The sequence below is a fragment of the Leishmania martiniquensis genome, chromosome 34, assembly GCF_017916325.1.
Source record: "Leishmania martiniquensis isolate LSCM1 chromosome 34, whole genome shotgun sequence".
Lineage (NCBI taxonomy): Eukaryota > Euglenozoa > Kinetoplastea > Trypanosomatida > Trypanosomatidae > Leishmania > Leishmania martiniquensis.
In genome coordinates, this window is record NC_090169.1 from 85,578 (window position 1) to 111,733 (window position 26,156).

The following is a 26,156-nucleotide window of genomic DNA, read 5'->3' on the forward strand; positions in this document are numbered from 1 at the left end:
GCCACATCCTCTTCGCCTATACGGCTTGCGGCGTGAGTGGCAGTGCTGCCACGCGGCCTTGCGAGGCGCACAGCTCCCAAGGCAAGAAGCTGCAGCAGCCCTCCTTTCGTGTGTCTTTCCCTTATTACCACAGTGACTATCCTCAGAAACCGCCTGACACAAAGATGGTGAAGTGGCGCCGAAAAAGGCGGGCACGCTAATCCCACGCGTTTTGGTTATGCAGTTGCCGCGTGGAGAAGGCGATATTTTGGTCGTGCTATTCCCAGCCGAATCGTCAGATGGATCGGGGGACGCCCACACGTATATGTATACATGCAGATATGCGTGGATGGATGCCGCGCGCATCTCGCATCTTTTCTTCTTGCCTCCTCGTCCTTTTCGCGGTGTGCGGCGCCTCCGAGAAGATACGGTGACCTCTGCCCACTCCTGTTTCACTTGCCGCTCTCTTGCTGCCTTGGCACCTTCAGCACCTCTGGGCCTGCGAGCATGGCACCCTGAACGCGCCTTTACTTCTCACTTCCTTCACTCCCTGCTCCGCCCTCTCCCTCTACTGCTCTTCAGGCATCTCAATAAACGTGAATGACTACATGCCACCTCTGCACGCTTGGACTTCATTGCCGCCGTCCGCTTTGAGAGTAGCGTGAAGAGAAACAGCTCATCACGGCGAGCGTGCGCGCGTGAGAGAGAGAAGCGCTCCAAAACGTTTCCCCAGTGCGAGGCCTCAGGCTCGAACCAGGCGAACCAGTTGGACAGCGGTGGTGGCGCATGCAGCTGCTCCGACCCGGTAGTGCACCAAGACCTGCAAGAGACACAGGAGCATATTCAGCAAGAGATGAAAGGGTGCCGGAGTGGCCTTCGCAGCCGAAGCAGCGATGCCAGGCAAAAGTCTGCAGTGCCTGACGCTCCTCGCGAGCCTTCTTTGGCTCGCGGCAGGTGTGGAGGCGGCCCTCTACCTCAGCCTCAACAGCATCGACTATCCAGCGTACGCGAACGAGAGGATGTCGATAAAGGAATACGCAGCTCTGCGAGGAGGCAGAGCCGCTTGCGTACTTTTGTCACTGGACAACGGACTGGGCGGCGTGGTGCGCTTCACGTATTCGTCGAACCTATCGAATGTGCACTGACGCTCTGACGTGGTCGTGTCGATCCACAAGCCGAGCGCTTCGCAGCCATCGGTGGCCCTTCTCAAAAGCGCCGACGCTGTCACTGAAACGAACGTGTATGGCGCTGAGGAGTTGGAGAGACGGAACAGGCCGGGTGAGGTGGCGCGTCGCGGTTCCAAGGGGCAGGGAATTGCGAGCGCAGGGGCGGAGGCTGTACAACAGCCACGAAGCACCGCGGTGAGCATTCGACCTGCCCTGAAGGGCATCGGCCCTGCAGCACAGTTCATCGATGGAGACTACGCGGCCTGTTTCCACCTAATTCGCTCCAAGGCGGTAGCGCAGAAGACACCGCCGCTGCAGTACGAGCAGGTAAAGATTCAGCTTCTCGAGGTCGCCTCCACGCGCCGCTCCTCCTTCACGTACATCGCGAGGCTAGATAACGCCGTCAAGAGGTCTCCGAATGGAGATGCAACGGTAAGGGGGGCAGTGGCCGAGGTGAACCGCGGCTATGCAAAGATGATTCAGTCGCTCTTCCGCGCGAGCAGAGCCGCCGATCTGCGTGCCCTTCTCGACCAAGAACAGTTGGTGACGTCAGAGGAGGTGCAGCGTCAGCTGGAAGAAATCAAGAACCTGCAGAAGCAACTTTTCGAAGTCTATGATGGCTTCGAGCACCTGGAGGAGCGTTTTCGGTGCATGCGCGCCACCGCCGAGAGAACCGTCAGCCGCATCTGGATATGCACGACTGTAACATTGGTGACCATGGGCGGCACAATTTGGCTCACCTTTACAAAAACGAAGGGGATCGTCATAAAGAAGAAGTTGATCTAGCCGACTGAGGGTGCTGGTGATGGCTAAAGCCCGCCCCCCCCCCTTGCTGTCTTCTCTGTCCTTCGCCTCAAGGGCGTATGCGTCGATGCATGTCGGCTTGCATGTTCAGGAGAGGGCGTGTTCGCGAGAGAGGCGGGACCCTGACGGAGGACGCGGAAGAAGAGGGGGTAGGAATGGGTGAAAAGCAAGGGCAGATCACCACTCGGACATGTATGCGCTACAGTCTTCCTTCACAGCTTCACCCTTCCTGTCCTCCTCCTCGGCTCAGCTTTCTTGGGCTCTTAAAAGCGTCCCTGGGCGGGTGCGACTGTCTGTGTGGCCTCTGGAGCGGCCTGCGACCTCGGGGCTTCACGTTTGTCTGGACACGGCTGAAGAGGAAGGAAGGGCCATCGTGCGGTGACCTTTGCTTGTGTCGCTGATTTGGAGGCCGGCGTGATTGTGCCTGTAGTGTGCGTGTGGATTGTATGACTCCTGCTCCGCATATATGAGCAGCACGTGTCACAAAGGGAGGTCCATTCCACTGCAGCGGCTAGCCGCCTTCGTGCGCCTCAGCGCCTCCCCCTTCTTTCTCCACCTCACCCCGCGCTCTCTGTGGGAGCGGGTGTTTGTGGGGAGCGCGCGACGGGTGCGGCGGTGCTCCCTCTCCCTCTCTTTCACTCACGCGCCACGCCGCCGTGCGCGTTCGCCTGCCTTTCTGCGTTGACCTCTCACTTATCTTTCGCTCCCTCTGTGATTTTATCTTCCGTGGTGGCCTCCGAACTACAGCAGCCCTCGGTGCCCTTCTTGCGCCCTCTCCCCAACGGCGTGCGACGGATCAAGGAGCCCATTGATGTGCGTAGCTGTGAACCCTGCGAGACTCAAGCTAGACGTTTTTCAAGCCGTGGGTAGCGCGCGTCTTGTGCGTCTCTCGTAGTGTCCTGCAGCAGCACGAATACATAGATCGAGCCTCCCCTCCACCACCACTCCCCAATCCCCTGAAACCCTCATTCACCTTCAGCGTGTGCTCAGCGTTGTCAACATGTCCGTCTCGTCTTCACAGCCGCAGGGAGGCACCGCCAGCTCCAAAACTGCGGTGTTGCCGGAGGATGCGTCGCAGATGTCGGCTGATGACCTCCTGCAGCAGATCGTCGAGCTTGTGAACCAAGTGCTGGAGCGACACTACTCCCTCGTCGAGTTCGATGCGCTAAACCGCATTCAGCTCTTGCAGGTAGTGAACGACATCTTCACGAAGCTGCAGCCGAGCATGAAGATGGACATGCAATCGACGCCCCCCGATGAGTCCATGCCGCGTATGCTGGACTTCCTCTTGAAAATACTCGGCTACCGTGTGCCCATCTTCTTCCAAGGCAGCTTCCCTCAGAGCTTCGCCGACGGCGAGCCCCTCGTTGTGTACCCCACCATGTACTGGATCCTGACGCACATGGAGCTGAACGAGAAGCGCGTCTATCTCGCCCGCTTCCTGCAGCCATTGGACATCCCAGACGACATCCGTGCCCAAGATGAGGATGTGCGTACCCTCTACATGCAATATCAGGCGCTGCGCGGCGCCTTCATTCAGACCCATCAGAGGGTCGACAAGCTCCGCTCCGCTTTCGCAGATCCCGTGGAAGCACGCCGCAAGGTCGGCATCTTGGAGGACGAGCGAGACCGCCTGCAGGGGTACGTCGACGTCGCCCTGAAGAAGCTGTCAACCGTGCCAGAGAAAGAGATGCTCTTAGTAGCCAGCAAATCGCTCCGCCTGGCGCGTGAGGAGAGCGCCAAGCTCGCCGAAAGAGAGGTGGAGCAGCAGCAGGCGAAGGTGTCCTCGGAGGCACGCCAAGCCGAAATCAGCGCCCGTCTGCAGAACCTCCGCCGCGACGCAGCGGACGGCCGCGCCGAGATGATGATTCGGCGCATGAGGGACGAGATGGACACGAATCGAATGAAGCTGCAGGACCAGTTGCCGCAGGAGCTCGAGTCCACCGAGAGCGAAAACGCTGAGCTGCAGAAGCTGGTCTCGGAGCCATTGGAGATGAACTCGCTCATTGGAAAGGATCGCAAGCTGGACGACGAGCTAAAGGCTCTGCGCGAAAAAGTTGCCCATCGTCAGCAGCCCGGTGCCGACGGGGCGTCCATCCCGCGCTTTCGAGAGCAGTTGCACCGTGTCTTGGCGCGCAAGCAGGAGGTGCTGAACGAGCTCAGCTCTCTGCAGGCGGACAACAACAAGGCACTCAACGATATCCGAGAGCGTCAGCTACGCATTACGCAACTGCAGTCCGCCACCAACATGCTACGCAGTGATGACTTCCGCGAATTTTCGAATCAGGTGCGCGCGAAGAAGGCGGCAACGGAGGGTATGCGTACCCGCCTTGCGGAGCTGCACACGGAGTGGGGCACGCTGACCTTCACTGAGGCGACGCTGCAGGAACAGTACAACGCCCTGAGCGCTGCCATCGGCGACCTGGAGAGCAAACTAGGCCTACAGGGGTACAGTCGTACGGTAGAGACTCTATCTAAGCTCGCCCACGAGAAGGACGCCATAGAGGAGGTGAAGGGCAAAACACTTGAGGAGCTCTCACGCGTAGTGCAGGAGTTCACGCTCGCCATTCGTGAAGGTCGCACTCGTCTGGCACCGCTCATCAACGAGCTGCGCGCTGTTAGGCAGACGGCGGCGGAGGTGGATCAGGAGTGGTCGGAAAAGAAGTCGCAGTACGAGTACCACGAAAGCCTCTTGACGGAGGACATCCAGAAGATCGATGAGGATGTCACGCGCCTCAAGGAGGAGACGACGGCGAGCGAGTCCCTCTACCACCGCGTCCGTACCCAGGGCATCCTTCTAGCCGCACAGACGAGGCGGGCAGCGGAGGAGCGCGCCTTCCGGACCGAGCCAACTGCTTCACTAGACCCGCAGCACAAGACGTACGGCGATTACCTCGCCGACGTGACGCGCACGCTCGAGGCACGGACGAAGGAGATGCAAGGTAAGCGGCGCGAGCTGGAGGAAACTCACGACAGCAGTGTGCGACAGGTGGAGTGGTTCAACGCGCTCCGCACCATTCTTCATGCCAAACTGAAGAGCATCCAAGCAGAGGCGCCGTCTGTGGGCTCGGGGGCTCGCGGCCACACCATCGACGACGACATTCAGCAAGTCATGGGGCGTGCCGGCGGGACTGACATGCTTGTGTTGAACAATAGCTGAGCCGATGATAACGCTATCCCCCCCGCCCCATCCCGACCTCCCTGCACTCCGGCGGCCATAGCCTTTGCTTAGATGTACACTAAAGGCGGAGAGTGGGGAGGGGGGAGAAGGCGCACACATGCACAGCGGGTAGGCGGGGCATAGACCGCCCTGAGAGCGGCATAGCCGATGGAAGGGCCGGCACCAGGCCGCCTCAGCGCCGCATGGCGGCATGCGCAGCGACTAATGACGAAGACTGGCATGGGCTGTAAAAGCCGTCAGCAACGTGAGCCGCGTGGGCATGTAATAGGATCGTGCGTAGGTACACCGCCTGATCGGCAGAATCCTCGCCTCGTCACTCAGGCGCCGTGTGGTCGGCGCCGTATTGCCGCCCTTGACGGTCGGGGGGTGGGAGGAGCTATCTCTGCACATATGTCGACGCGTGCGCTTCCCTTGCTTCATTTGTACTGTCTATGCGTTGCAGTGGGGCCCTCTGCCCCCGTGGGCATTCGCTCTTCCGTTTTTTTTTTTGTTTTTTTCGTGCTGCAGATCATCCGTGTGCTGATGGAGGTATTACTGCCGTCATCTTTGTGCGGCTTGCGCACGTGTGAGCCGACGCTTCAGGTCCGTCACGTTTCAGAGAGTGACGACGGTGGCGCGGGCAGGGTCGTGAAGTGACGCCGTTGCCTGCGGGGCAGCAGAGAGTAGGGAGGTGGAGAAGAGGATGGAGAGCGAAGGGGATGTGGGGCGCCGAGCTATGGTGTCACGCTGCATCACTAGACGTCGCGCCTGGTGGGTTGCGCGTCTGGTGCTACGATACCCCTCCGGCACTGGGGTCACTCGGTGACACCATGGGTTGCTTTGACGCCTTACTCATTCCTTCGACCACCGCTGCCCTGCTCTGCCCTCTTGCACTCCTCGCTGTCGCTCTCCCTCCTACCCTCTCATGCACAGTTGTCTCCTTCCCTGTCACGCGTCTCGGGAGACGCAAGACCGTTGGCAGGCCCGGCGTGGGGCATCTCCCACATCATGGCGTATTCGCTCCCCTTGCCCGCTAGTGCCGCCCACGCCTCCCCACGCGCGTGTGCGCAAGCGTGAGTGTGCGTGTGTACGTGTGAGGGCAGCGACGAGGAGGTGGGAAGCATTGTGCTTTCCCTACTTCTCTGTGTCGCTCCTCTGCTCTCTTCAGCCCTCTACCCTTCTCCCCTCCCCTCCCCCCTTTCGGCCCTCTTGTCGTTTATCTCTGCATTCTCGCGTGCCTTTGACCACACCAGCGTGCATGCTATCCGGCGGCAGTCTCGCTCCCGGTGCTGCCCTCACTGGCGCTGCGAGGCTGCGTTCTCTTTAGCTTCCACGAAAAAAATCCCTCGCAGCGGCGTTCCATGAAATGGCTGCAGCCGAACGCGAGCCGCCCCTGAGCGGGGCCGTCCTCGGCAGCCAGAAAGAGCCGTACCGCTCTGCCATCGTCGGCCACACTATGCTCGAGGACCGCGCGAGTGCTGCAAGGGGAGCCTATCGGGACGACAGCGCAATAACCGCGAACACCTCCTTGAGTGCCGCGCCCGCGCTCTCACGCGATCTCCTGGAGCAGCTGCAACGCGACTACCCCGCCGCCTACGAAGCGCTGCATGGGTATGAGAAAGCGTTGCGGCACCTCAAGGAAAAATACAAAGCGAAGGAGGTGGAGCTGCGGCGCTGCATCAGCGTCGGTGAGGAGTTGCTCGGTCAGATGGACGCGCTGAAGCAGCGGTGTGAGGTGCTGGCATGCGAGCGTGATGAGGCGGTTGCCGCTTCCATCGCGGCTGCGGCATCACCGACAGAGGGGGCACACTCGAAAGCTGTCACCCCCTTCAGCTCCAGCTCATGGAAGGAGGAGAAGCGCAGGCTTACGAGGTTGCACGAGGAGGAGTGTGAGCGCTATCGCGTCGAGGCGCAGAAGGCGCTGCAGGGCATGGCGGTGGCAGAGGCGCAGAAGTGTGAGCTCGAGGGAGCCGTGGAGTGGACAAAAGCGCAGCTATGCGAAGCAGAAAGACAACTGCGCCGAGCGCGCGACGCTGTAGCCGATTGCGAGGCGCACTGCGCCGCACGACAAGAGCAGGAGATAGAGCGACAAAGGACGGCATTCACAAGGCAGCTGGCCGATGTACGCCAGCAAGCCGACGTGGAGCGCGAAACCATTCTTTCCGAGACCATGATAGAGCTGGAGCGGTTGCAGCGCGCGCTCGTGCGGACGCAGAAGGAGCTAGCGGAGCAGCAGCAGGCTTCTGCGGGCGCCCAGTCACTGCGAACGGAGGCGGCCAGTGCTGCCGCTGCCGAGCAGGCAAGTCTGCAGCGGCAGCTGCGTACCCTCTCGGAGGTCAATCATGACCTCCGTCAACGACTGCAGCAACGAGAGGCTGAAAAGCAGCTCCTCTGTTCAGCGAGCGACTCCAATCGAGATGCGGCGCTTCGTGGCAGCACACCCGCCGACGCTCTTGATGGAGGTCGAGTAGAGTCCGTGGGCACGGCGGGAGATGTGCCTAGGTCGGCCGTGGTGCAGGAGCAGCTGCGCGAGGAGAACGCACGATTGCGGCAGAAGCTGCAAGAAGTGGCTCGCCAGGGGCAGGATGACGTGGATGAAGAGCACGCGGCGCGACTGTCGTTGCAGCAGCAGCTGCACACGGTGGAGGCTCAATCCCATATCCTGCGCACCGAGGTGGTGGGCCGCGTTCGGCAAGAGCTGCAGGAGGCCTGGCGCCAGGTCGAAATGTGCCAGGCACAGAGTGCAGCGGCGCAGCTGACAGTTGCTGAGCTGCAGATGCAGAGGAGTGCTCTGCAGGAAGAGAAGACAACGCTCGCCGATGCACTGCAAGCTGAAAAGGTGACGACGGAGCGGCTTCGCCGAGAGCTTGAAGAAGCGCAGGAGAGACAGAATGTGCTGAGTAAGGAGTTCGATGGCGCTAGGGCAGCAGCAGAGGGAAGAGATCACCTCGTGGTGCAGCTGCAGCGGGAGAAGAGTCAGCTATGGAGCGCGTTTCGGGCGCTTCACGCGGAAGCGGAGGACATCGAGGTCGCCCTCGCCACCGTCGCGGCCGAGCACTCAGAGGGCTCCGCTGCCCACGAAAACTCCGTGTCCCGGCTGCGGGACCGATGCGTGCTCCTTGAATACGAGGCACAAGAACTGAGGACTGAAAGCGCCGCGTTGCGTCGTCGCCTCGGAGACGCAGAGGAGGCCATAGATGTGCTAAAGGATGCGCAGCGCGTCTCGCAAGAGCTCGTGAGGGAGGCCCAGCGTGGTGCCAAGGCAGCGGAGGACCGCGCGAGTGTCGCCTCCGACCAACTTACACTTCAACAACAGTCGTCGGCGGTTCGCTTGGCGGAGGCTCACCAGCATCTGGATCGCGCGCGCGTGCAACAACACAACCTTGCTCGACAGATGGAACTGTGCCAGCAAGAACTATCTTCCAAGGAGGAGGCGCTGCGAAAGAGCGTTGAGGCTCAAGAAGCCCTCGCTGCCGAGCTTCAACGACTGCGTGCGGAGCAGGCGAGCCGCGACGAAAACGTGCGAGAGCGCTGGCGCCAGCAGTACGCTCAAAACAGCCTTGAGCGGGAGAAGCTCATCGCCATGAAGGAGGCCCACATTGCAGACCTTCAGCGACAGCAACAGGAGATGCAGCGATCGCTTGCAGACAGCCGAGACTGCGTGGCGCAGCTGCGCCGGCAGCGGCAGGAGCTGCAAGAAACACTCTCGGGCTCTCTTGCGACTGCGGCCAGTCACAAGGGTCGCGTTCAGGCGCTGGAAGAAGAACTTGCGCGCACAGCGGAGGAACACCGTGCAGCGCAGCGCGAGTTGCAGCGCTTCGCGGAAGAACGTGAGCGGAGCGCCAGTGCCACTGCTGGTCCTCGGACTTCCGGTGAACAGGATGCCGTGGCCGCGGTGCGTTACGCCCATGCGCAAGGTCAGCTCACGGAGTGCGAGGCCGCCCTACACGCAGCAGAGCGGTCACGACAGCGGTTGCAGCGCACGGTGCTGCGCTGCTTGACACCGATTGATGGGAGTGGCGAGGTAACAACCGGCACAGACAAGACGTGGGATGTGCTGTTGGGCCTGCTGAAGGACGGCGGTGCGGCATTCCACCTCCGCCACACTTCCTCTGAGCTTGTCCAGCAGGGGATGGCAGAGGAAGTCGACCCAGTTTTCGAGGGTCAGCAAGCAGAGGATGCTGCGCCTGTGAGGGTCGAGGCTTGCCAGCGGGCGGCTGCCGCGGTGATGCACGCCGCACGCGACCTCGTGCAGCACTTGCTTAGTGCTGATCGGCGCCGATGGAGATGCGTGAGAGACACGCTTTCGGCTGCGTGCGTCGCCGCCGACGTGGTAAATGATGAGCCGTCGCCGGCCGGTGCTGCCTCTCCCGCTACAGAGGACACGGCAGGGCCGTCCTCGGAAAGTCTCTGCGCCCGCCTCGCCTCGGCTATGGGGGCGTTGGCGCAGGCGCTGAAGACGGCTGAGGCTCACCTCTCTAATCATGACGCTCAGGTTGCGAAGGCAGCGCAGCTGGTCAGTAAAGAGGTGGCGCAGCAGGCGCAGCTTATGCAGCTGGCGGCGGCAGCTCGCACCTCTGAAGAGCAGCGTGGTGCGCTGCAGGCCGCACTGGAAGAGATGACAGCCAAGTATGCGGAGGCGGTCAAGCGGGCAGACGCAGCGGAGAGTCGTGCGGAGGAGCTGCGCCACGATGTCGCCGTGCGCGACACTCGCCTGACAGAGATGGAGCACCGCCTCGAATTGCGCCAGGCCGAGATGCAGGCTGAGCGGGCTGAGTGGGTATCCAAGTGGCAGGAGGCACAGCGGCGTCGCGAAGTGGAGAAGGAGGAGGCAGTGGCAGTGCGGGCCCATCTGCGCGCTCAGCTGATTGCTGCGGAGGAAGAGGGCCATCGCGCCACACAAAAGACACTGCAAGAGTCGGCGGACGCGCTGCAGGAGCTCCGCACGCAGCTGCAGTCTCTGCGGGAGACGTCCTCAGCGACGGAGGTGCAGCTGCGGCAGCAGGTCACTCAACTTAGCTGTGAGAAAGAGGAGTCTGCAGGGGAACTACGCCGGCTGAAGAGTACCGTCGTGCAGCTCGAGGAGCGCCTCAGCAGCACCGAGGCGACTTTGAAGGTGCGAGAGGCGGAGCTGGACGCAGCAGTTGCGTCGGTGCAGGAGCTGAAGCGAGCGCAGGTGCAGCTTCGCGCAGACGGTGCGGCAGCCGACGCTTTTGAGCATCTCACTCTCACAGAGCAAGTGGCCTCCCTCCAGGCCCAGCTCCTGTCCGTTCAGCGCGAATACGCCATGCAGGAGACGCTGCACGCGGCGGAGAGGGCAGAGATGGCCGCACTGCGGAAAGTGAACGCTTCACTAGAAATGCGCCTCGCTGAGGTCGAGGGCGACCGCGCCCCTCTGCGAGATCAGCTACACAGTCTTCTCTCGTATACGGCGTAGTGGGTGATATGCGTGTGCCTCTGTAGTGGTACTCTCGCTCTCGCGCTCTTCTTCCTTCGCAGCCCCCTCACTCACACCCTTCTCGCTCATCCGCAGCGATCGCCGAGGAGAGAGTGCCATTCGACAATGCTGGAGGACGCCAGAAGGACTGTATTTCTGCTGGTCCTGCTGGGTCAACAGGTGGCGAAGATGCGTCGTGCCACCCTCGAGGGCGGTGCACATCGGTGGCGGTGGTGTTTGGCGTGTACATTACGGCTCTTCTTACTTCATTACCGGTGCCTGTGTGAGAGGCGCCGACGCGCGCGGGCGGCGGATGCCTCTTTGGTCGTCTTACCTCTCCTCTGCCTCCCCCTCTCTTTCTCTGCGGGCCGTGTGGCAACGCGTGCTGTGGGGTGGCGGAGGGGGGAGGGGGGGCAGAGGAGAGGGCAGTGGCCACTCAGGTTCTTTCGCACACACAAAAAAAAACGCTTGCAGAAACGTGCGTGCGCAGTACGCCCGCTGCCATCGATATACAAATGCGCAGCTAAAAAAAAATCCCGCAAGCGGAGGGATTAGGGAGACAGGATATATACAATGGTCGGGCGATGCTCGGATGTGACTCACAGGGGCCTTACTCCGTGTGTCGGTCACAGCACGCTTTCTGTCCCTCCCTCTTGCATTCTCCCTCTCTCCGCTTGGTGCGGCCAGAGGTATGCTCTTTTATTCATCGCCGCTCGGCTCTCGCATGCCACGTTGCGCCTCCTCGATGAGGTGTTCTGCGTCTACGTGCATGCGCCGGAGCGAAGGATCGAAGAGATGCGTCGCCACCGTCCCGCCTCGCCTCACCATCGACAAGTTTTTTTTTCCAGCTTCTCGCTTCCTCTTTTTTTTTTCGGCTGCACGCCTCCGTTCGGTCTTAGCTTTCGCTGGGCTCCTGTCACTGTGTAGGGCGTCGAAGCTCCGGCACGGCGGTCATCCGGGCACCCTTTTGTGCCTGCCCCTCCCCTCATCTTCCTCCTCATGCGGCACTTCCCTTCTCGGAAGAAAAACGTTTATCGTGATCGGTACGCACACACACGCACACACGCAGAGACTGAGAGAGAGATTCACCAGCGTGCACACGTCAGGGCGGGGCAGTTGGACAGCTGTTCATAATCTGTGGGACGCTTTTGGTAGAGGATGTCTAACTCCAGCGGCGACCGTCCGCAAACGTCGTGCAGGTCACCTGTGCAGCCGCGGGTTCGAGGCGGCCTCACAACGGGCAGCGCAGGAATCATGCCCAGCGAGTATCACAGCGGCCTCGCAGATGCTAAACCGCGGCCATCGTTGCAGCAGAGGTATAGCATGCGCGCTGGCTTGTCGAGTGCGCCGCGTCACCCCCAGGGCCGGCGGCACCTGGATCCTCACCACTTCACCAACCTCAGCGATGACGCAAAGCGGGCAGAGGGGCGGCTGGGTCGCGCGCATGTGACTTCGTCAGAGCAGCAGAAGCGCGCAGATGCCTACTACGCCACAAAACAGCCAACGGTTGCTCAACCGCCAGGCGCGGAGTGCAACCTGTACCTCACTTCCTACTACTACACGCCGTTGTCGAAGCAGGATAGTCCATCACTGCCGAGCCGGCGGCCAGCAGGGTTTCGCGCGGACGCGCAGAGCACATCCTTTCAACTCTCTGAGGCCCGGCTGCGCAAAATCAAGCGTGAGCATCCAAGTTACAACGAAGAGGTGCTACGCGCCCTGCAGCAGCACCACGGCGACTACAGCATTGTGCCCACAGAGCAGAAAATCACACGCCGCGTTGCCGTGGAGGAGTACGCGAAGGACAGCAACGCGCGGGTGGCACAAATCGAGGCCTCCACCAAGTACCACGGCACGCCTGACCTGGGCTCCCCAGCACCGGCCATCGAACGCACCGTGCCGTACGCGCTCACAGAGGCGTGCCCGCCACGCGCCGACACGCAGCTGTCGTGTACCTCGCACGTCCGCATGTACCCTGGCCGTGGTCGAAGCTCCTCTCCCCCGGCGACACCTGTGAGACCATGCGATCGCCACTTGCACGATGGGCCGGCCCCCTATGACTCGGTCGCTGTCTCAGGTCCGGCCTACCCATCGCCGCCCGTCGTTGGCGAGAAGTGCAGTCTCTACGCGAGGCCAACACTCGTTCGCATGGACGAACGCCGCCACCTCAGTTGCATGGAGGACACGGACTCGCTGGCCATGAAGCGGGCGCGCGCGCGCAGCGGTGCCAGCGCTTCAGAGGAACGGCCGGACTTCATTTTCGGCCCTGGCCCCGCACCACAGGCTCGCGAGCCGTCACTGCGGTACCGCACAGAAGCGCGTTGGAAGGCACAAGAGCGCAACGTACAAGAGCGGCGCACCGGTCGCGCGCTCTGCCCGCAGTCCTACAAGTCTACCGCTCTGTGGTAGGGAGGAGCACACGTGCACGTCCACTGGCGCTGCAACAGTCCGCGCCAGTACTGCCCTTTCTCGTCCTCGTCGTAAGTGAGTGGGCTGCTGAATGGCGGTGCTGCCTTATGATGCCATGCGGTTCGGCTACTCGGTGTGCGTGCGGGTGTGTATGCGCTCATGAGGCATTTCACACACACGCACACATACAGAGAGGGGGCCATGTGTGTATCGCCCTAAGCGTTGTGTCATCCCTTTGCGGGGTCGCGTGGGGGAGAGGGCCGACGGGGATGGCTCTCATCTGCTACGGCGGTCTTTCGCTGCAAGTATGGGCGTACGATGCAGCTGCCTCCATCGCCAACTCGGGTTCATCAGCCCCCACCCCTTCTCCCTCAGACGACCGTTCTGCATCCCTTCTTCGTCCCCGCCTTAGCCCCTCCCCTGCCACCTCAGCAGCCGGCAATGTGTAGTGCTGGGAACTCCACACGCTTCTTCAGCGATTCCCCCCACGTCGCCTTCGCTTTCTGCTCCTTCATCCACCTGCGTGAATCGGAGCTCCTCGCTACCGTGCATGGTCTCTCCTCCTTTCCCCCTTTTTGATCTCCCTCTCTGTGTGTGCGTGCGTCTGCACCCATCGGTTTAGAGTACGCCGACTGCGTCGTCGGGCCTTCTTTTCTTTGATTTTTTTGTGTGCCGCCATGAGTCACAAGTGCGCAGGATGTCTGCAGCGTTCAACACCTTCCCCCCTCCCCGCAAACACACACACTTCCTCTACCTCCCTCTTCTCGTGCTGGCTCCTCCCTCCCCTTCGCCCCATAGTCTGTCCTGTCTGTCTTCGTTGCTCTGTGCAGACGCTGCAACCGCCATCCCTCCCCCCTTTTCCGCGCATTAGCTCCAGCCAGCGGTGGGACAGAGACGCGAGGCAGTGGCAGAGACGGAGAAGAGCTCAGACCGTCCGCCCTGATGTGAAGTGCCGAACGCACGCAGCCGCCTGCATGCTCCTCTCTTCCACAACGTGTATGCTAACGGCCACGCCTTTTGTATCCGCCCCTCGTTAGAATATTTCTTCTCCCCTCGTCTTCGTCGCATCGCTGCCTTTCACCAAATCGAAGTCGATAATGTGCATACACACACATATATCTGTATATATATATACAGATATATGTATGTGTGTACATGTCCATGTGTATGCATCCATCTATGTTTATGTACACGCATCACATAAAGCGCGCCGACTGCGGCGACGTTGCAGGCCGCTGCGCGCGCTGTGGCTCTCCCTCTACCTCTCGTTCCAACTTCCATCGGCTGCTGCTGCTTCCCTTCTCTTGGCGGGAGCCCCTCAAGCGGGTGTAAGTCGTGCCTGTCCACCTGGCTGAGGACGAGACGAGGGTGGACAGTCGTGAGCCAAAAAAAGGGCACCGAGGGCCTTCGTCTCGAGCATCTATGACGGCGAGGCAACGCCAGCGGGGTGGAAAAGGATGGGAAGGGAGGTGTGCGCATGACTCTGCTTCGTGGCTCGCAGACAACGTGGCCCGGGCACTCACTCACTTCCCTGTACTCTTTGTCGTCTCTCACAGAAGCTATTCTCTGTCCATGTCACCTCCTCCTCCTTCTCCTTCTACTGCGAACGCCCACACGCGTTCTCTGGCCGCTCTCCTCTGCGCAACTAAGCGCCCATTACACGTTTAGCGGAGCTATCACTATAGCGGGCGTCTGCCTACCGAAAAATGGCGGACCCCACAGCTGCCAGGCTCATGGCGGAGCCGACGCTGAAGGAGGCGGCGACAGCCGTCTTCAGTGAAGAGGAGCGCACTGCACTCAAGACCAATCTACGGTCAGAGCAAATATCACAGGCCAAGTATCTCCGCGCGCACCCAGAGGTTCACAAAGCCGTGCAGGAAGGCTTAGCAAGGGTGCTGCAAGCTCAGCCGGAGGACCCGGTCGCCTTTCTTACGGAGTACTTTATGAGTGAAGATTTCCTGCGCCCGCGGCATCCGTGAAGATGGTGCATCCTCTCTCCCCCTCCCCCGACGTTCGCAGGCTCGCCTCTTCAGCAGCTGCTCTGCACAAGTGAAAGGGGTGCGCCGGCATCTTTCGCCGCCGACTAGCGCACACACTTTATCTGCGTCGCTTATCAGCGCGCCGTGGTGGGCGCCTTTTTTTCTTCAATGTATGGTAGTCTCTCCCCCTTTCCTTCCCCCTTTCCACTGTCTGGACATGAACATCACCGGATCCCCTCCGCCCCACAAAGCCAACGCTGATGGCGGTCGCCTCACCATCTCCTGCATGGTATTGCGTAGGCAGGGAACCTCTTCCCAACCGCATCGCACGGCACCTTCTCCCTTACCTGGCACCCCACCTCACCCCCTCTTGCGATCTCCAGTGACGAGGTGTACGCATCCGCTTGACGAGGCTTTGAAAAGGGAGGTAGGCTGTGTTGAGTGCGTGTGTGTGTTGGGGGGGAGGAGAATAAGAGAGAAGGGGTGGGACAAGAAAGCGACAGCCAACTCCCTCCCCCTCCCCCGCGCACCCATCCGCTGCATTGCATGCTCACCTAGCGCACCCATCAGCTCTGCTTCCCTCGGTACTGTTTCTTTGTGTCACGTTGCCGGGGGCCTCCCCTCCCTCCTCCTCTTCCTTCCCTCCGCTGCCGCTGCCCTCACTTTTTTTGTTCTCACGCCAGCGTCGCTATTGGAGCAGCTCTCGACAGAGCCTCCTCTCGCCGTTTCGCGCTTTGACTTTAAGAGAGAGGGCGAGGCAGGCGGGCGGGGGGGCGGAGAAGGTCAGGCAGAAGCGGATGCACTCATTGCGCGAGGGAGCCGTACAGCTGCCCGTCTCCGGCCTTCTCTCTTCTCTCTTCTGCACACCTCCGCGAGCGCGTGCGCGTGAGGTTTTCCGCTGATTCTGTCCAAGCACCTACGCACACGCACCTCTGCCTCCTGGCGAGGTACCCGCGGGATGCTGCGAACGCGACCACAGCGAATGTACCTGCCGAGAGCCCTCAAGAAGGATCCCAATGCACACCCGCTGCAGGTGCAGAACTCGCAGCGCTTTCTGCGCACGGCCTGCGTCGGTGCACTGATGGCGTTGATCTTGTCGACCATCATGGGCCTCCGTAAGGTGCAACAGCGAAACCGGCTGTCGCAGAGAGAACTGCTACGCAAGCGGCAAGGGCAGCGGGTTGTCATTATTGGAGGGGGCGCTGGCGGGTCCACGGTGGCGGCGCTCCTCGCGAATTCGATGCCGGAATTGAAGATCACAGTGATTGAGAAAGAACGGCATCAGATCTTTCTCGGGCATGTTGCCCTCGCGCACGTTGGTCACCGCAGCTACGACATTGCCACCACGACGGGCATAGACGTCCTCCGCTCCCCTGCGACGTGGAACGTGACACGGGACGCCAACCTCGTGGCTGCGGAGGCGCTGCGCGTGGACGCAGACGCAAAGAAGGTGTACGTGCGCAGCACCAAAGCAATGCTGGCCGCTGCGACGGTCCCCAGCGACGACGCTGCAAGTGGGCGGTACCCTAGCTGGGGGGAGCGCTTCCTGCATCGCTGCTGGCCAAGTCGTCATCCCCAAATATCGACAGTCTCGTTCAACGAGGACGGCAGCGCCAACCTCTCTGACGGCACAACGGTCTTTTCGTACGATGCGTTGGTGGTCGCTGCAGGTGCGCAGCGCTCGCTCGGGTACTTGGCGGGCCAGGTGCAGTCGAGGCAGCTGGACACCTACCGCATCGCCGTGAACCCCGGCACTACGCGTGACAACCTGGCGAACCTCTTCTCAGGTAATGTGCTGCACGTGAAGGTACCGCCTTCTTCGTTTGTGGCGCAAATGGAAGCGGCGCGTGCATTGATGGCAGCACCTCACGGGGTGCCAAGCTGCGGAGTGCCGAGGCTTGAGCTGGGTGCGGTCATTACTCCGGCGCTGCGTACGCCACCAGCAGCGGCGGCTCCATCAACTCCATCCTCTCCCACAACGGCGGGCCCCTCTTCTACGTCGCCTTTGCTCGCCCGCTCGTTTGGCACGTCGCGTGCCGCAGCCGCGTCGACAGAAGCGACGGACACACCGCTGATCCCAGACGAAGTGGCTGAGCGACTGCAGTGCGTGTCCGGCTCGGCCACCGCTGCTTCTCCTTTGGGAGCGCTAGCGCGGTGGTGCATGCACTACAGCAGCCGCCAGCACGACAGCACCTTTGTTTCGAGCGTCAACACCATCTGGAAGTACCTCCACTACTACAACAAGTTGGGTCTGTGCCACTACGTCGCGGTGACAGCTGACCCACAGCCGATAGGACCCGCACCACGAGCGGTGAACGAAGTCATCGAGAAGTTCTGGCGAGAGCGGCAATTGGCGTGCCAAAAGCATTGCGGCGGTACTGCAGAGCGCTTTCACCTACTCTTCCACAGCTACTTGTCCACTGTGGACACCGTGGCGAATGTGGCAACGCTTTACGATTACCAGAATAACGCAGAGGTGCGCGTGCCGTACAGCCTACTAGTGCTGGATCTTCCGCTTTGCGCACCGGCGTTCGTGCGCGCGAGCGGACTGCATCGCACGTGCTACGTAGAGGAGTGCGTGATGCCCGCGCTGCGGCGCGGTACAGAGGAGGCTGCGGTGCCGCAGCTGCGCAAGCATGCGCTTCTGCGAAAAACAAAGGAGGAAATGGAGGCGCTCTTCGAGAATGAGGCGTCGTTCATGGACGTGGACCACGAGACGCTGCAGCACCGCCGCTACGCAGATATCTTCGCGCTTGGCGACGTGGCGGGTGTACCATCCGCAAAGAGTTACGGTGCCGTCTCGGCTCAAGTACCTGTCGTTGTGCACAACGTCCGACAAGTGCTTGCAGGCCAGAGGGCGCAGGCACAGGCTCAGGCTCAGGCTCAGGCGGCGGAAGCCCCAGGCAAGGTGGCTGCTGCGGCGGCGATGACGCGGACGCCTGTGCTGCCCAAAGCGAACGCCAGGTACACAGGCTACTCCTCGTTTCACGTGGTGATGACCACCTGGCGGGCGATGTGGCCGGAGATGTGCTATGATGCGCCGCAGACGGAGCTGAGGTGCTGTTCGCCGCCGTCGTCGCCGGCTGACTCAGCGGAGGCAGCTCTCAAGCAGAGGTGGGATGTAGTCGCCCCTCTCGCGCACTGCGATCATCATCTGTGGAACAGCCTTGCTTGGCGGGATCTTCGCGGCCTCCTGAATGGCCTCTTTCACCAGCTGGCCCTCTACGAGCTTATCCATTTCTTCATCTTTAGCCGCGGGCTGTGGTACTCACCGTCGTGGTTTGGCGTGCCAACGTACTCCCCGGACGACGGCACGCTGCGCGTGTCTTCATGGAAGGACCTCCTTTGAGTTTGGGGGAACTTCAGGGAAAGCGAGTGAGGCGCTTGAGGAGAAAGCAGCGCTTGACGGCCCAACAACATCGTGCGCACACACATACAGATATATATGCATGCGTGTGTGTGTGTTCACCGTTTGCAGGCCGACTTCTGTTTCACAGGTATCACGTGCTCTCCACTCTGTGCGGAGGTGCACGCCTTCCGGTGTCTGCGGGGCGTCTCTCTACCACGCTGAGTTTTGTATGCCGCGTCCGTGTCATTAGCGCGCACCGCCTCGCGTCTCTCTTTTCCCAGCGGTCATGAACGAGGTGCTTTCTCTCAGCCAGCAGGCATGTGCACAACGCGGGTCACCACCGACCTCAGCCCCCGAAGAGCTGCACGGTTGCGCCATCCCTCTCCACTCCTGACAGCTGAGAAAGTCTGAGGTGCATCCAGACAGCAAACGGACGTTGAGGCGTTCCATGAGAGGGGTGCGCGATGTTGGTTAGCGTCTGCCATGATGCCCCGCCCCCCCTCCTCCCCCCTCTTGCCCCTGCGTTCGCCCACACGTCAGCCCCCTTTCAAACTTTCCCAACCTTTTCCCTCCTCCTCCGTCGACCTCACCTCTTTGTCAGCGTTTCGCATCCCGCCGCTTCATCTGCGCCTGCAGCCGTTCACCTGCTGCTCGCGGGCATGGCTACGCTTCATTGAGGATATCGCGTCTCTGCTGTTCATACGTCAACGGCAGTTATCTTCTTTTTTTTTGCTGCGCCGTTTGGACCAGCCGTCCATCACCGTTGCCGCATCGCCTCCCTCACTGCCCCCTTTAGCGTCGGCACCCTCCTCGTGGCACTCACGCATACATCGCTCTCCCAGTGCGCGTCTGTGCATGGCGTCGTCCTTGCAGCACGTTCACTGGGCTTTCATACGCGACGGCAGCGACCATAAGACAAGCGAGCCACCACATCATCGATCAGGTGAAGGACTTCCGTTCGTAGTCGCCCAAGAAAAGAGTGAGAGACAGTTGCAGCTCACAATTCAGACCCTTCGCGCGCGCACGCGCGCGCTCGAATAAAACGGCACACGTCTAGTTTTCTGATTCATTTGTGTGCACGCGCACAGAGAGGGAGTCGTGAGAATTCCAAGATAAGCTTTCTTCGCGTAGTGCGAAGGGCATCCCCTTCTGTTTTCTTGCCTCCCTGCTCACGCACCGTGGCCGTGCCACAGGTCTGCACTGGTGCCCCTTTCCCCAACCCTCTTGTCAGCTCCTTTACCCGTACTAGTGCCCCATCTTCTGTCCCTCAGCCGTTGTGTGGCGCTTCTAAGTGTGCTTCTGTGCAAGTCTCTTCTACTGCCCCCCTCCCCCAGCCTCCCCTACCCACGCACACTCACACTCAGACAAGTACGAGCGCACACATCACCCCTTTCGAAGCCGCCTCCTCTCCTTTCCTCATCTACTTTGGGCCACCTCCGCTGCCTGTTGTCTTTCACCTTTCTGTGTTTGCCCTCATTCGCCGTGTAAAGCTGATTATTTTTTTTTACGTCTTGCCTTGCTCCCCCTTTCCCTCCTCCTCCCGTCCTCCGCCTGCCCCCTGCACTCCGTCTCCGTCGTAGCTGTGGTCGTTGTTTCTTAGGCACTGGCTTGTTTCCCCCTCTGTGTGCCTGCGTGCCGGAGTGCCTTATTTGGTGCCGTCGCTATGGATGATGGCTGCTCTGAGTGGCCATTTCGATTGATTCCATTGATCTCCATCGGCCCCTCCCATTCTCCTCTGTGTGTGTGTGTGTGTCCTTCGACTCTCGTGTACTCCTTTGCCCAGTCTCTTCTCCACCCCCCCTCACAAACGCATACGCACCGCCGATAGCCAAGACGCATTCTTATCTTCTGTTGCGGCGCACACAGTTATTCAGCTCCCATACAGACTGGAACCAAAGCAGCGGTGTGTTTCGTTGATTATTTCGAATTTCCCTGCAATTCATTGTGTGTGCTGCTCCCTCTCCCAACTCCCCTCCCTTTTCTTTCGCCTCCCTCCTGTCTCTGTTGTCGCTGTGGTTGCGTTGAGGTCGCCCACCGCCCCTTTCCCCTTTTCTTTATCTCGTAAGCAAACTATTATCACTCCTTTGAGCGCACCGGTCGCTGCTTTCACTTCTCCTCTCCGCCCTCCCACGACCCCCCTTTTTCTCCCTCTCTTTCTCAGCTCTCGCTGCCGCGGTGACAGCGTTGGCGGAACTGCCGCCGGGTGTTATAGACGCCGCGGCACTGCGGAATCTGCGTTGGCACCGGCATGCGTGAGTGATCGACCCTCACTTGTTTCTCCCTCCCCCTCCTCATTTTGCGCTATTCTCTTTTACAGTTACTTTCGTACGCGCCCCCCGCCCTGTTTTGTGTTGCCGCAGTTCTCTCTTCTTCTCTCCAACTCCCTCTCCTCTCTACATCTGCTTCATCCTACGTGTGTGTGTCTGTCTGTCTGTCTGTCTGTCAGTAGGCGCGGGCCTTCGCCTCTTTTCTGCTAACGTCTCTTGCCTCGCCTTTCCATTTCGCAGCGCTGCCATTTCGTGTCCCCTCTCATACCGCTGCTGCCACGGCTGTTTCTGTACGTCTGTGAGTCCGTCGAAGCTTGAGAGGAGCAAGTGCAGCACTGTGGCGAGGGGCGGCTCTCCATCAATCGAGCACTCCTCCCCTGCGATGGCATCCGTGAGCAACTTTGGCTCCGAGCCCAAGACTCTGCCTTCTCCTTCACCTGCGCATGCCAGTGGGCCAGACTGCATGGTAGCCTCTTCCGACCCCACGGATGGCCGCAGCAACAGCAACAACGTGGAGAAACCCTGTGTGCCCGCAAGACTGCGGGCACCACGGGGTAGAAGGAGGAGAGACAGCTCCAAAAATGCACGCCGCGCACCAGAGCTTACGGACAGCGGCAATGCCCTCCCCATAACCACCGACGACGCCGGACGCCTGCGCACCTACTCGACAGGTGGGCTGCGCGCGCTTTCCTATGCGATGAGTGACGCCGACGCGAAACAGGAACCTGAGCAGGGCGTGCTGGGCAACAATGGCGGCGATGTCGGGCGACAAGAATGTGAGCACACGCGCGATACTGTCGAAATGCAGCAAAGGGTCCCTCGACGAGAGGCTTTTCTGCCTCCGGTGTGTCCGCACGCTGTCCGCCTTTGCGAGAAGGGCCCGAACGGCGCCGACGAGGTCGCGAGGAGACCCTCCGACCATGCGGGCACCCTCACGCGACCGAAAGGCTCTGTGCAGGAGTACGTGCGCAAGACGCTGCAGCTGCAAAGTGAGCAGGGAATTCGGACCTGCGGAAGGGTGCGGCGACCCCTCTGCTCCATCCTCGTGAAGGCGAATGCATCGCGGCTGCAGCGGGGTGAGGACTTCAACAGCAAGCGGCGCAGCGACTCTGAGCCACGGCGCGGCTTCGACTGGGATAGGCTGGCAAGCAGCGGGGCCTTCTGGAAGAGAACCATGTCTAAGCAGGAGACCGACGCAGATTTACGCTGCTACACCGCGCACGAGTACATCTTAGCCTTTTACTACGAGGAGAGCAAGGATTGCGATGATAGCCTAGACGTGGTCACACCGGACAGCAGCCAGCGGCGACAGCGCGAGCGCGTGGCGCACGTGGTGGCGGAGACGACGCCACGCGAGACGGAGAGATTGAAGCTGAAGTCGAAGGGGGCGATCTCCGCAAGCACACGGCGGGCAAGGATGACGTGTGCCACGGTGGAGGAACTGTACGCACAACTGGCCATGTGCTACCGGGAGGCCGGGGTGGAAAAAGGCTATCTCGACACGCTCTTCGTGAAGGAAGTGCTGAGCGGCAGGCGGCAGCCGCGGGTGCATGAAATGGAGAAGGACGACAGCCTCGGCGAGAACCTATCCGCCCCATCCGACAGCGATTTCGAAGAAGGACCGCGGGAAGTGGTGCGGGCGGGCAAGCCGAAGCGCCTACAGCTGGCTGCGAGCAGCAAGCGGTCCGCTAAGTCGCCGAGCTTTTACGAGGCTATGCTGGAGCAGATGCGGGTGAAGACGACGCCGGCCTTCCTGCACCACAACGCCATCCCGGTGCCTATGCTACGTTTTCTTAAGAAGCGTGGCATCATCAAGCTGGGCGACCACTCGTACGTGCTCCACCTCTGGGATGACGACAAGAAGGGCTACCTCGTCACCAGCGTCTTCGACCGCAAACCTGGATTCGCCAAGCAGTTTAAAGACTCCTGCACGTACGCGATTTACGGGGTGGAGATGGGCCGTGACTGGGGCACGCGTTTTGGGCAACTGGTGCTGATGCGACAGCACTTGGCACCGGGCGCACGACAACATTTCCCAGAGGAGGGCAAACTTATTCGCGGGCACACAGTGATTCGCGCGGCAAGCGTCTTGGATATCTTTGATGGCCGGGTGTACGGCATCCCGTCTAATCTCAGGGAGCTGGATTACCGGCGCACCGGCATTCACGCGAGCGTGCAGGCCCTCGCCCACTACAATCACCTCTTCCCCCACTGGGGCCCGTTGCGCAAGATTATCCACCCGCAAGACCTCCTCGGCCGCCCGGTGGTGAACCCGGCAGGGGGCATGTACTGTCTCTCCATGATCGTGAATGGGGCAACACGGATGGTGAAGGTCGATGACCGGGTGCCAGTGGAGCCGGAGAGCGGACTCTTTCGTTGCCTCACGTCCGCGACGTTCGAGCTGTACCCAGCGCTGCTGGAGAAGGGACTCCTCAAGGCAAACGGCTGTGGCATCAACCTCGCCCTCATGGAGAGCTCAGCGGTGCTGTTCCAGCTGTGCGGGTGGATACCCGAAGTAATTCGCTTCCGCTGCGCCGGCGGCGTCGAGGAGCCCACCGTGGATGGGCTGATGCGGCCATCGGAGATGTGGTCGGTGCTGATGGAGGGCTATAGCTTTGGTCGACTCATGATGACTCTGACAGCGCACTGGCGTACTGGCCGGCCGCCCCTCACCCCGGCGGAGCGGATGATGCAGAGTGCGCAGTCGTTTGTGACGCCGGTCGTGTATCCTGTGATTGACATGATCACGCAGCGGCTGAGCGGTACTGGGGAGCCGAGCATTCGGGCCATCATGCTGCGAGACACGACAAAAGATCCGTCGACGCGACACTTCGAGCCGCCCTTGAAGACCTCCCTGACGCCGGAGCAGCTGCTGGACCTAGGCTATATGAACGCCCACCATGAAGCCGGTCTCTTCTGCGTCACCTGGGAGGAGGCCATCGCGCACTTCGACCACTGCAGCATCAATTGGAGCCCGTTCACGTACTGGGACCTGCCAAGCGGTTCCAACGCTCCAGAGGACTGCACGCGGCTGTGCTGCCACGGCACCTACGACATGCGCAACGCTGGGCAGGACATGGTGCAGCAACCGCAGTTTCACATCACCTCCCATCTCGTAGACAGGTGCACGCACCTATTCCTGGTCTACTGCCCCCACACGGGCGACCAGTCCCCCTTGCCACACGACGTCAGTATGCTGGACACGAAAACTGTAGATGAGCTCTCCGGGGGCGGGGCAGTGGTGCGGCTTCGTGTGTACGAGATAACGACGCTGCCTTCGCTGATGCAGTGCAAGATGCGCGACAGTCGCGGCCGTCGAGTGTCGTGCTGCTTTGGAGACTGCCAAGGACGGCGCATCGTCAGCGAAACGGAAGGGCCGCGCGGACTGCAGCCGCTGGCGGTGGCGCAGGGTAACCGCAACGAGTTCATCACACTCGGCTTCGACTGCCTGCCTGGTACACGGCAGTACGTGGTTGTCATGGATGTTCACGAACGCCATCGGCGGCCGAGTGGAGAGGAAATGCTCCCATACACTGTAACGCTCTTCACCTGCCTTGACCCGTTGCTGGAGCGCAACCCGAACAAGATTCCAATTTTTGCCATACACGCGCAGCACGCAACGCTGGAGCAGGCGAAGCAGACGGCGATGGGCGGCGGCTTCTCAAACCTGGAGGTTGCCTCCGCAGACCTGAACGTCAACGACCTGATCGAAGAGGAGGCGCAACGCAATCCACCGGAGAAGACGATCGCGATGCACGCCATCCCAGAGCATCCTAACCTTCACTCACGCACGGTGCAGGGGCTGTGGTGCTTGCCCGAGTTGCATGCACAGACGGTGCTGCTTCAGCACGACGCCACGCGTGAGGTGTTGTACGCCGGCAAGCAGTGGTACTTCCACCTCGATTCACCTGGGTACTTCTCCCTGCGCATCTGCCAGTCGAAGCGGGTCGGGCCAGCGCCAGCCGCGGTCGAAATGCGGGTGCTGCTGGTGCGGCGCACGGGCAAGGACGACGCGGACGCAAAGGGAATAGGACCGCCAGCCGACGTCAAAGCGCAGGCCCGCGGTGAAGGTGGCAGCGAAGGCGCGGTGGCGAAGGAGCGCAAGACGTATGTGCCACGGGCTGTGCGGGGGGACGTCATGAATGGCAGCGATATCGTCTTGAGCAGCGGTGTCTGGTCCTTAGATGGCGCGGTGATCGATAGCGTGTCGCCACACACGGTGCTGCTGGATCGAGACGGCATCCTTGTACCGAACCCGAGACGGCTGCGGCAGCTCTACCACACCTCCTTCAACGTGGCCCTCTCCGACCGCGCCAACAGCGACAAGACTCAGATGCACTTCTTCCTCATATCCCGCCCGGACCCCAACGACCAGATGCGCTGTGTCATTCTGCAGGCGTTTGCAGACGGCTTCATGATATCGCCGCACGCGTGCAACATCGGCATCAAAGGCAACCTTATACCACATGACACGGAGGTGCGCGCCGTACTCACCTCCTCGAACTTCTCCTATGAGGTGCATGGCAACGAGGGTCACTCCCTACCCTTCACACAAGAGAGCGCGCAGCGCTCGTTAACGCTGCCGGTGCCGCAACTCGACCTGTTCATCGACGTGGACTTGCAGAACACGGCCCCTGCGAAGTGTACCTCGTTTTCGTCCGAGTCCAATGCCGGTCACGCGGCTGAGCGGCTGCGCGCCGTCGTACGTGCCGCCTTGACGTCGAGCCCGGCCCAGCGGCTGCAGCTGCTGCGCACCACCTTTTCAACAATGTCGTTTGTCCGCCGTACTGTCACGAACGAGAGTCACCGCGCGTTTCTGATAGGGCTGGGAGACTCGATAGAGGCGTGGGTGCGATGGCACCAGAGCCTGGAGTCTCCGGGGGTACAGGCTCCGCTGCTGTCCCTGCCGCCGTTGCCGGAGGGGGACTACATCATTATCCCTTGCTTCACCCCCGTAGCGGGCGGCACCGTGGCGAAGCAGGGAAAGAAGTGCGGTGCTGCGGCCGGGTGCCGAAGCATACTGGCCTTCGACGTCACGCTCAGCGTACCAGGACGAGTGGTGGAGCTGATCCCAACAAGCGGTTCAGGGGACGGACGGAGCCGCGCGCCAGTGTGGCGAGCACAAATGCATTGTGAGCAGTCCGTGGCAAGCGTTGTGCGTGTGGCCCCCAAATCGGAAAGCCGGCGCTGGGGATTCACCTCCTCGCTTTCACGGTGGATCTCTGGCGCGAAGTAGAGGAGCGTTCAAGGCGCAGCCAAAGCCCTCGCGGCACGACTGAAGAAATCGGTGGCAAAGGTCGAGGCACAGGGGGCGAGCTGGGGATGTCGGTAAAAGGCAGGGGAGGATGGGGGGAGAGGGGTGTCTCGTGGAGCCGCATGCCGCGGGCGCCAACATCCACGTATGGCGGAGTCTCTTGGACTTCAGATGTTTTCTTCTGTCCGCCTTCTCGCCTCGTGCCTGACGGCGTCAGCTTCCCCTTCCGTAACCACGTGGCCGCATGCACCGCTCGCTTTCTCTCGCCCCGCCCTCCCGACGAGTGCGCGCGTGATCCTCCTTCTTCCGCGTCCTCACCGTTGATGCGAGAGCTGCGAGCCTTATGTATGCGACG

The 26,156-nt window shown here is 61.1% G+C and overlaps 7 protein-coding genes across 7 annotated transcripts; all 7 read left to right on the forward strand.

Annotated features, from left to right (window-relative positions):
* Positions 1-1,619: 1,619 nt before the first annotated feature.
* LSCM1_02079 (uncharacterized protein) lies at positions 1,620-1,931 on the forward strand (the record flags this gene model as incomplete). The annotated part of the gene is made up of 1 exon (XM_067319671.1): positions 1,620-1,931. The coding sequence occupies one exon, from the start codon at positions 1,620-1,622 to the stop codon at positions 1,929-1,931; it is 312 nt and encodes a 103-aa protein (XP_067175046.1).
* A 1,018-nt stretch (positions 1,932-2,949) lies between these two features.
* LSCM1_02080 (uncharacterized protein) lies at positions 2,950-5,109 on the forward strand (the record flags this gene model as incomplete). Its single annotated transcript, XM_067319672.1, has 1 exon — positions 2,950-5,109. One exon carries the CDS (start codon positions 2,950-2,952, stop codon positions 5,107-5,109), a length of 2,160 nt encoding a protein of 719 aa, XP_067175047.1.
* Positions 5,110-6,475: 1,366 nt separating this feature from the next.
* On the forward strand, positions 6,476-10,546 carry LSCM1_02081 (uncharacterized protein; the record flags this gene model as incomplete). Its single annotated transcript, XM_067319673.1, has 1 exon — positions 6,476-10,546. The coding sequence occupies one exon, from the start codon at positions 6,476-6,478 to the stop codon at positions 10,544-10,546; it is 4,071 nt and encodes a 1,356-aa protein (XP_067175048.1).
* A 1,158-nt stretch (positions 10,547-11,704) lies between these two features.
* LSCM1_02082 (uncharacterized protein) lies at positions 11,705-12,952 on the forward strand (the record flags this gene model as incomplete). The annotated part of the gene is made up of 1 exon (XM_067319674.1): positions 11,705-12,952. One exon carries the CDS (start codon positions 11,705-11,707, stop codon positions 12,950-12,952), a length of 1,248 nt encoding a protein of 415 aa, XP_067175049.1.
* Positions 12,953-14,658: 1,706 nt separating this feature from the next.
* On the forward strand, positions 14,659-14,931 carry LSCM1_02083 (uncharacterized protein; the record flags this gene model as incomplete). The annotated part of the gene is made up of 1 exon (XM_067319675.1): positions 14,659-14,931. One exon carries the CDS (start codon positions 14,659-14,661, stop codon positions 14,929-14,931), a length of 273 nt encoding a protein of 90 aa, XP_067175050.1.
* Positions 14,932-15,889: 958 nt separating this feature from the next.
* On the forward strand, positions 15,890-18,280 carry LSCM1_02084 (uncharacterized protein; the record flags this gene model as incomplete). The annotated part of the gene is made up of 1 exon (XM_067319676.1): positions 15,890-18,280. The coding sequence occupies one exon, from the start codon at positions 15,890-15,892 to the stop codon at positions 18,278-18,280; it is 2,391 nt and encodes a 796-aa protein (XP_067175051.1).
* A 2,649-nt stretch (positions 18,281-20,929) lies between these two features.
* On the forward strand, positions 20,930-25,783 carry LSCM1_02085 (uncharacterized protein; the record flags this gene model as incomplete). Its single annotated transcript, XM_067319677.1, has 1 exon — positions 20,930-25,783. The coding sequence occupies one exon, from the start codon at positions 20,930-20,932 to the stop codon at positions 25,781-25,783; it is 4,854 nt and encodes a 1,617-aa protein (XP_067175052.1).
* Positions 25,784-26,156: the final 373 nt, after the last annotated feature.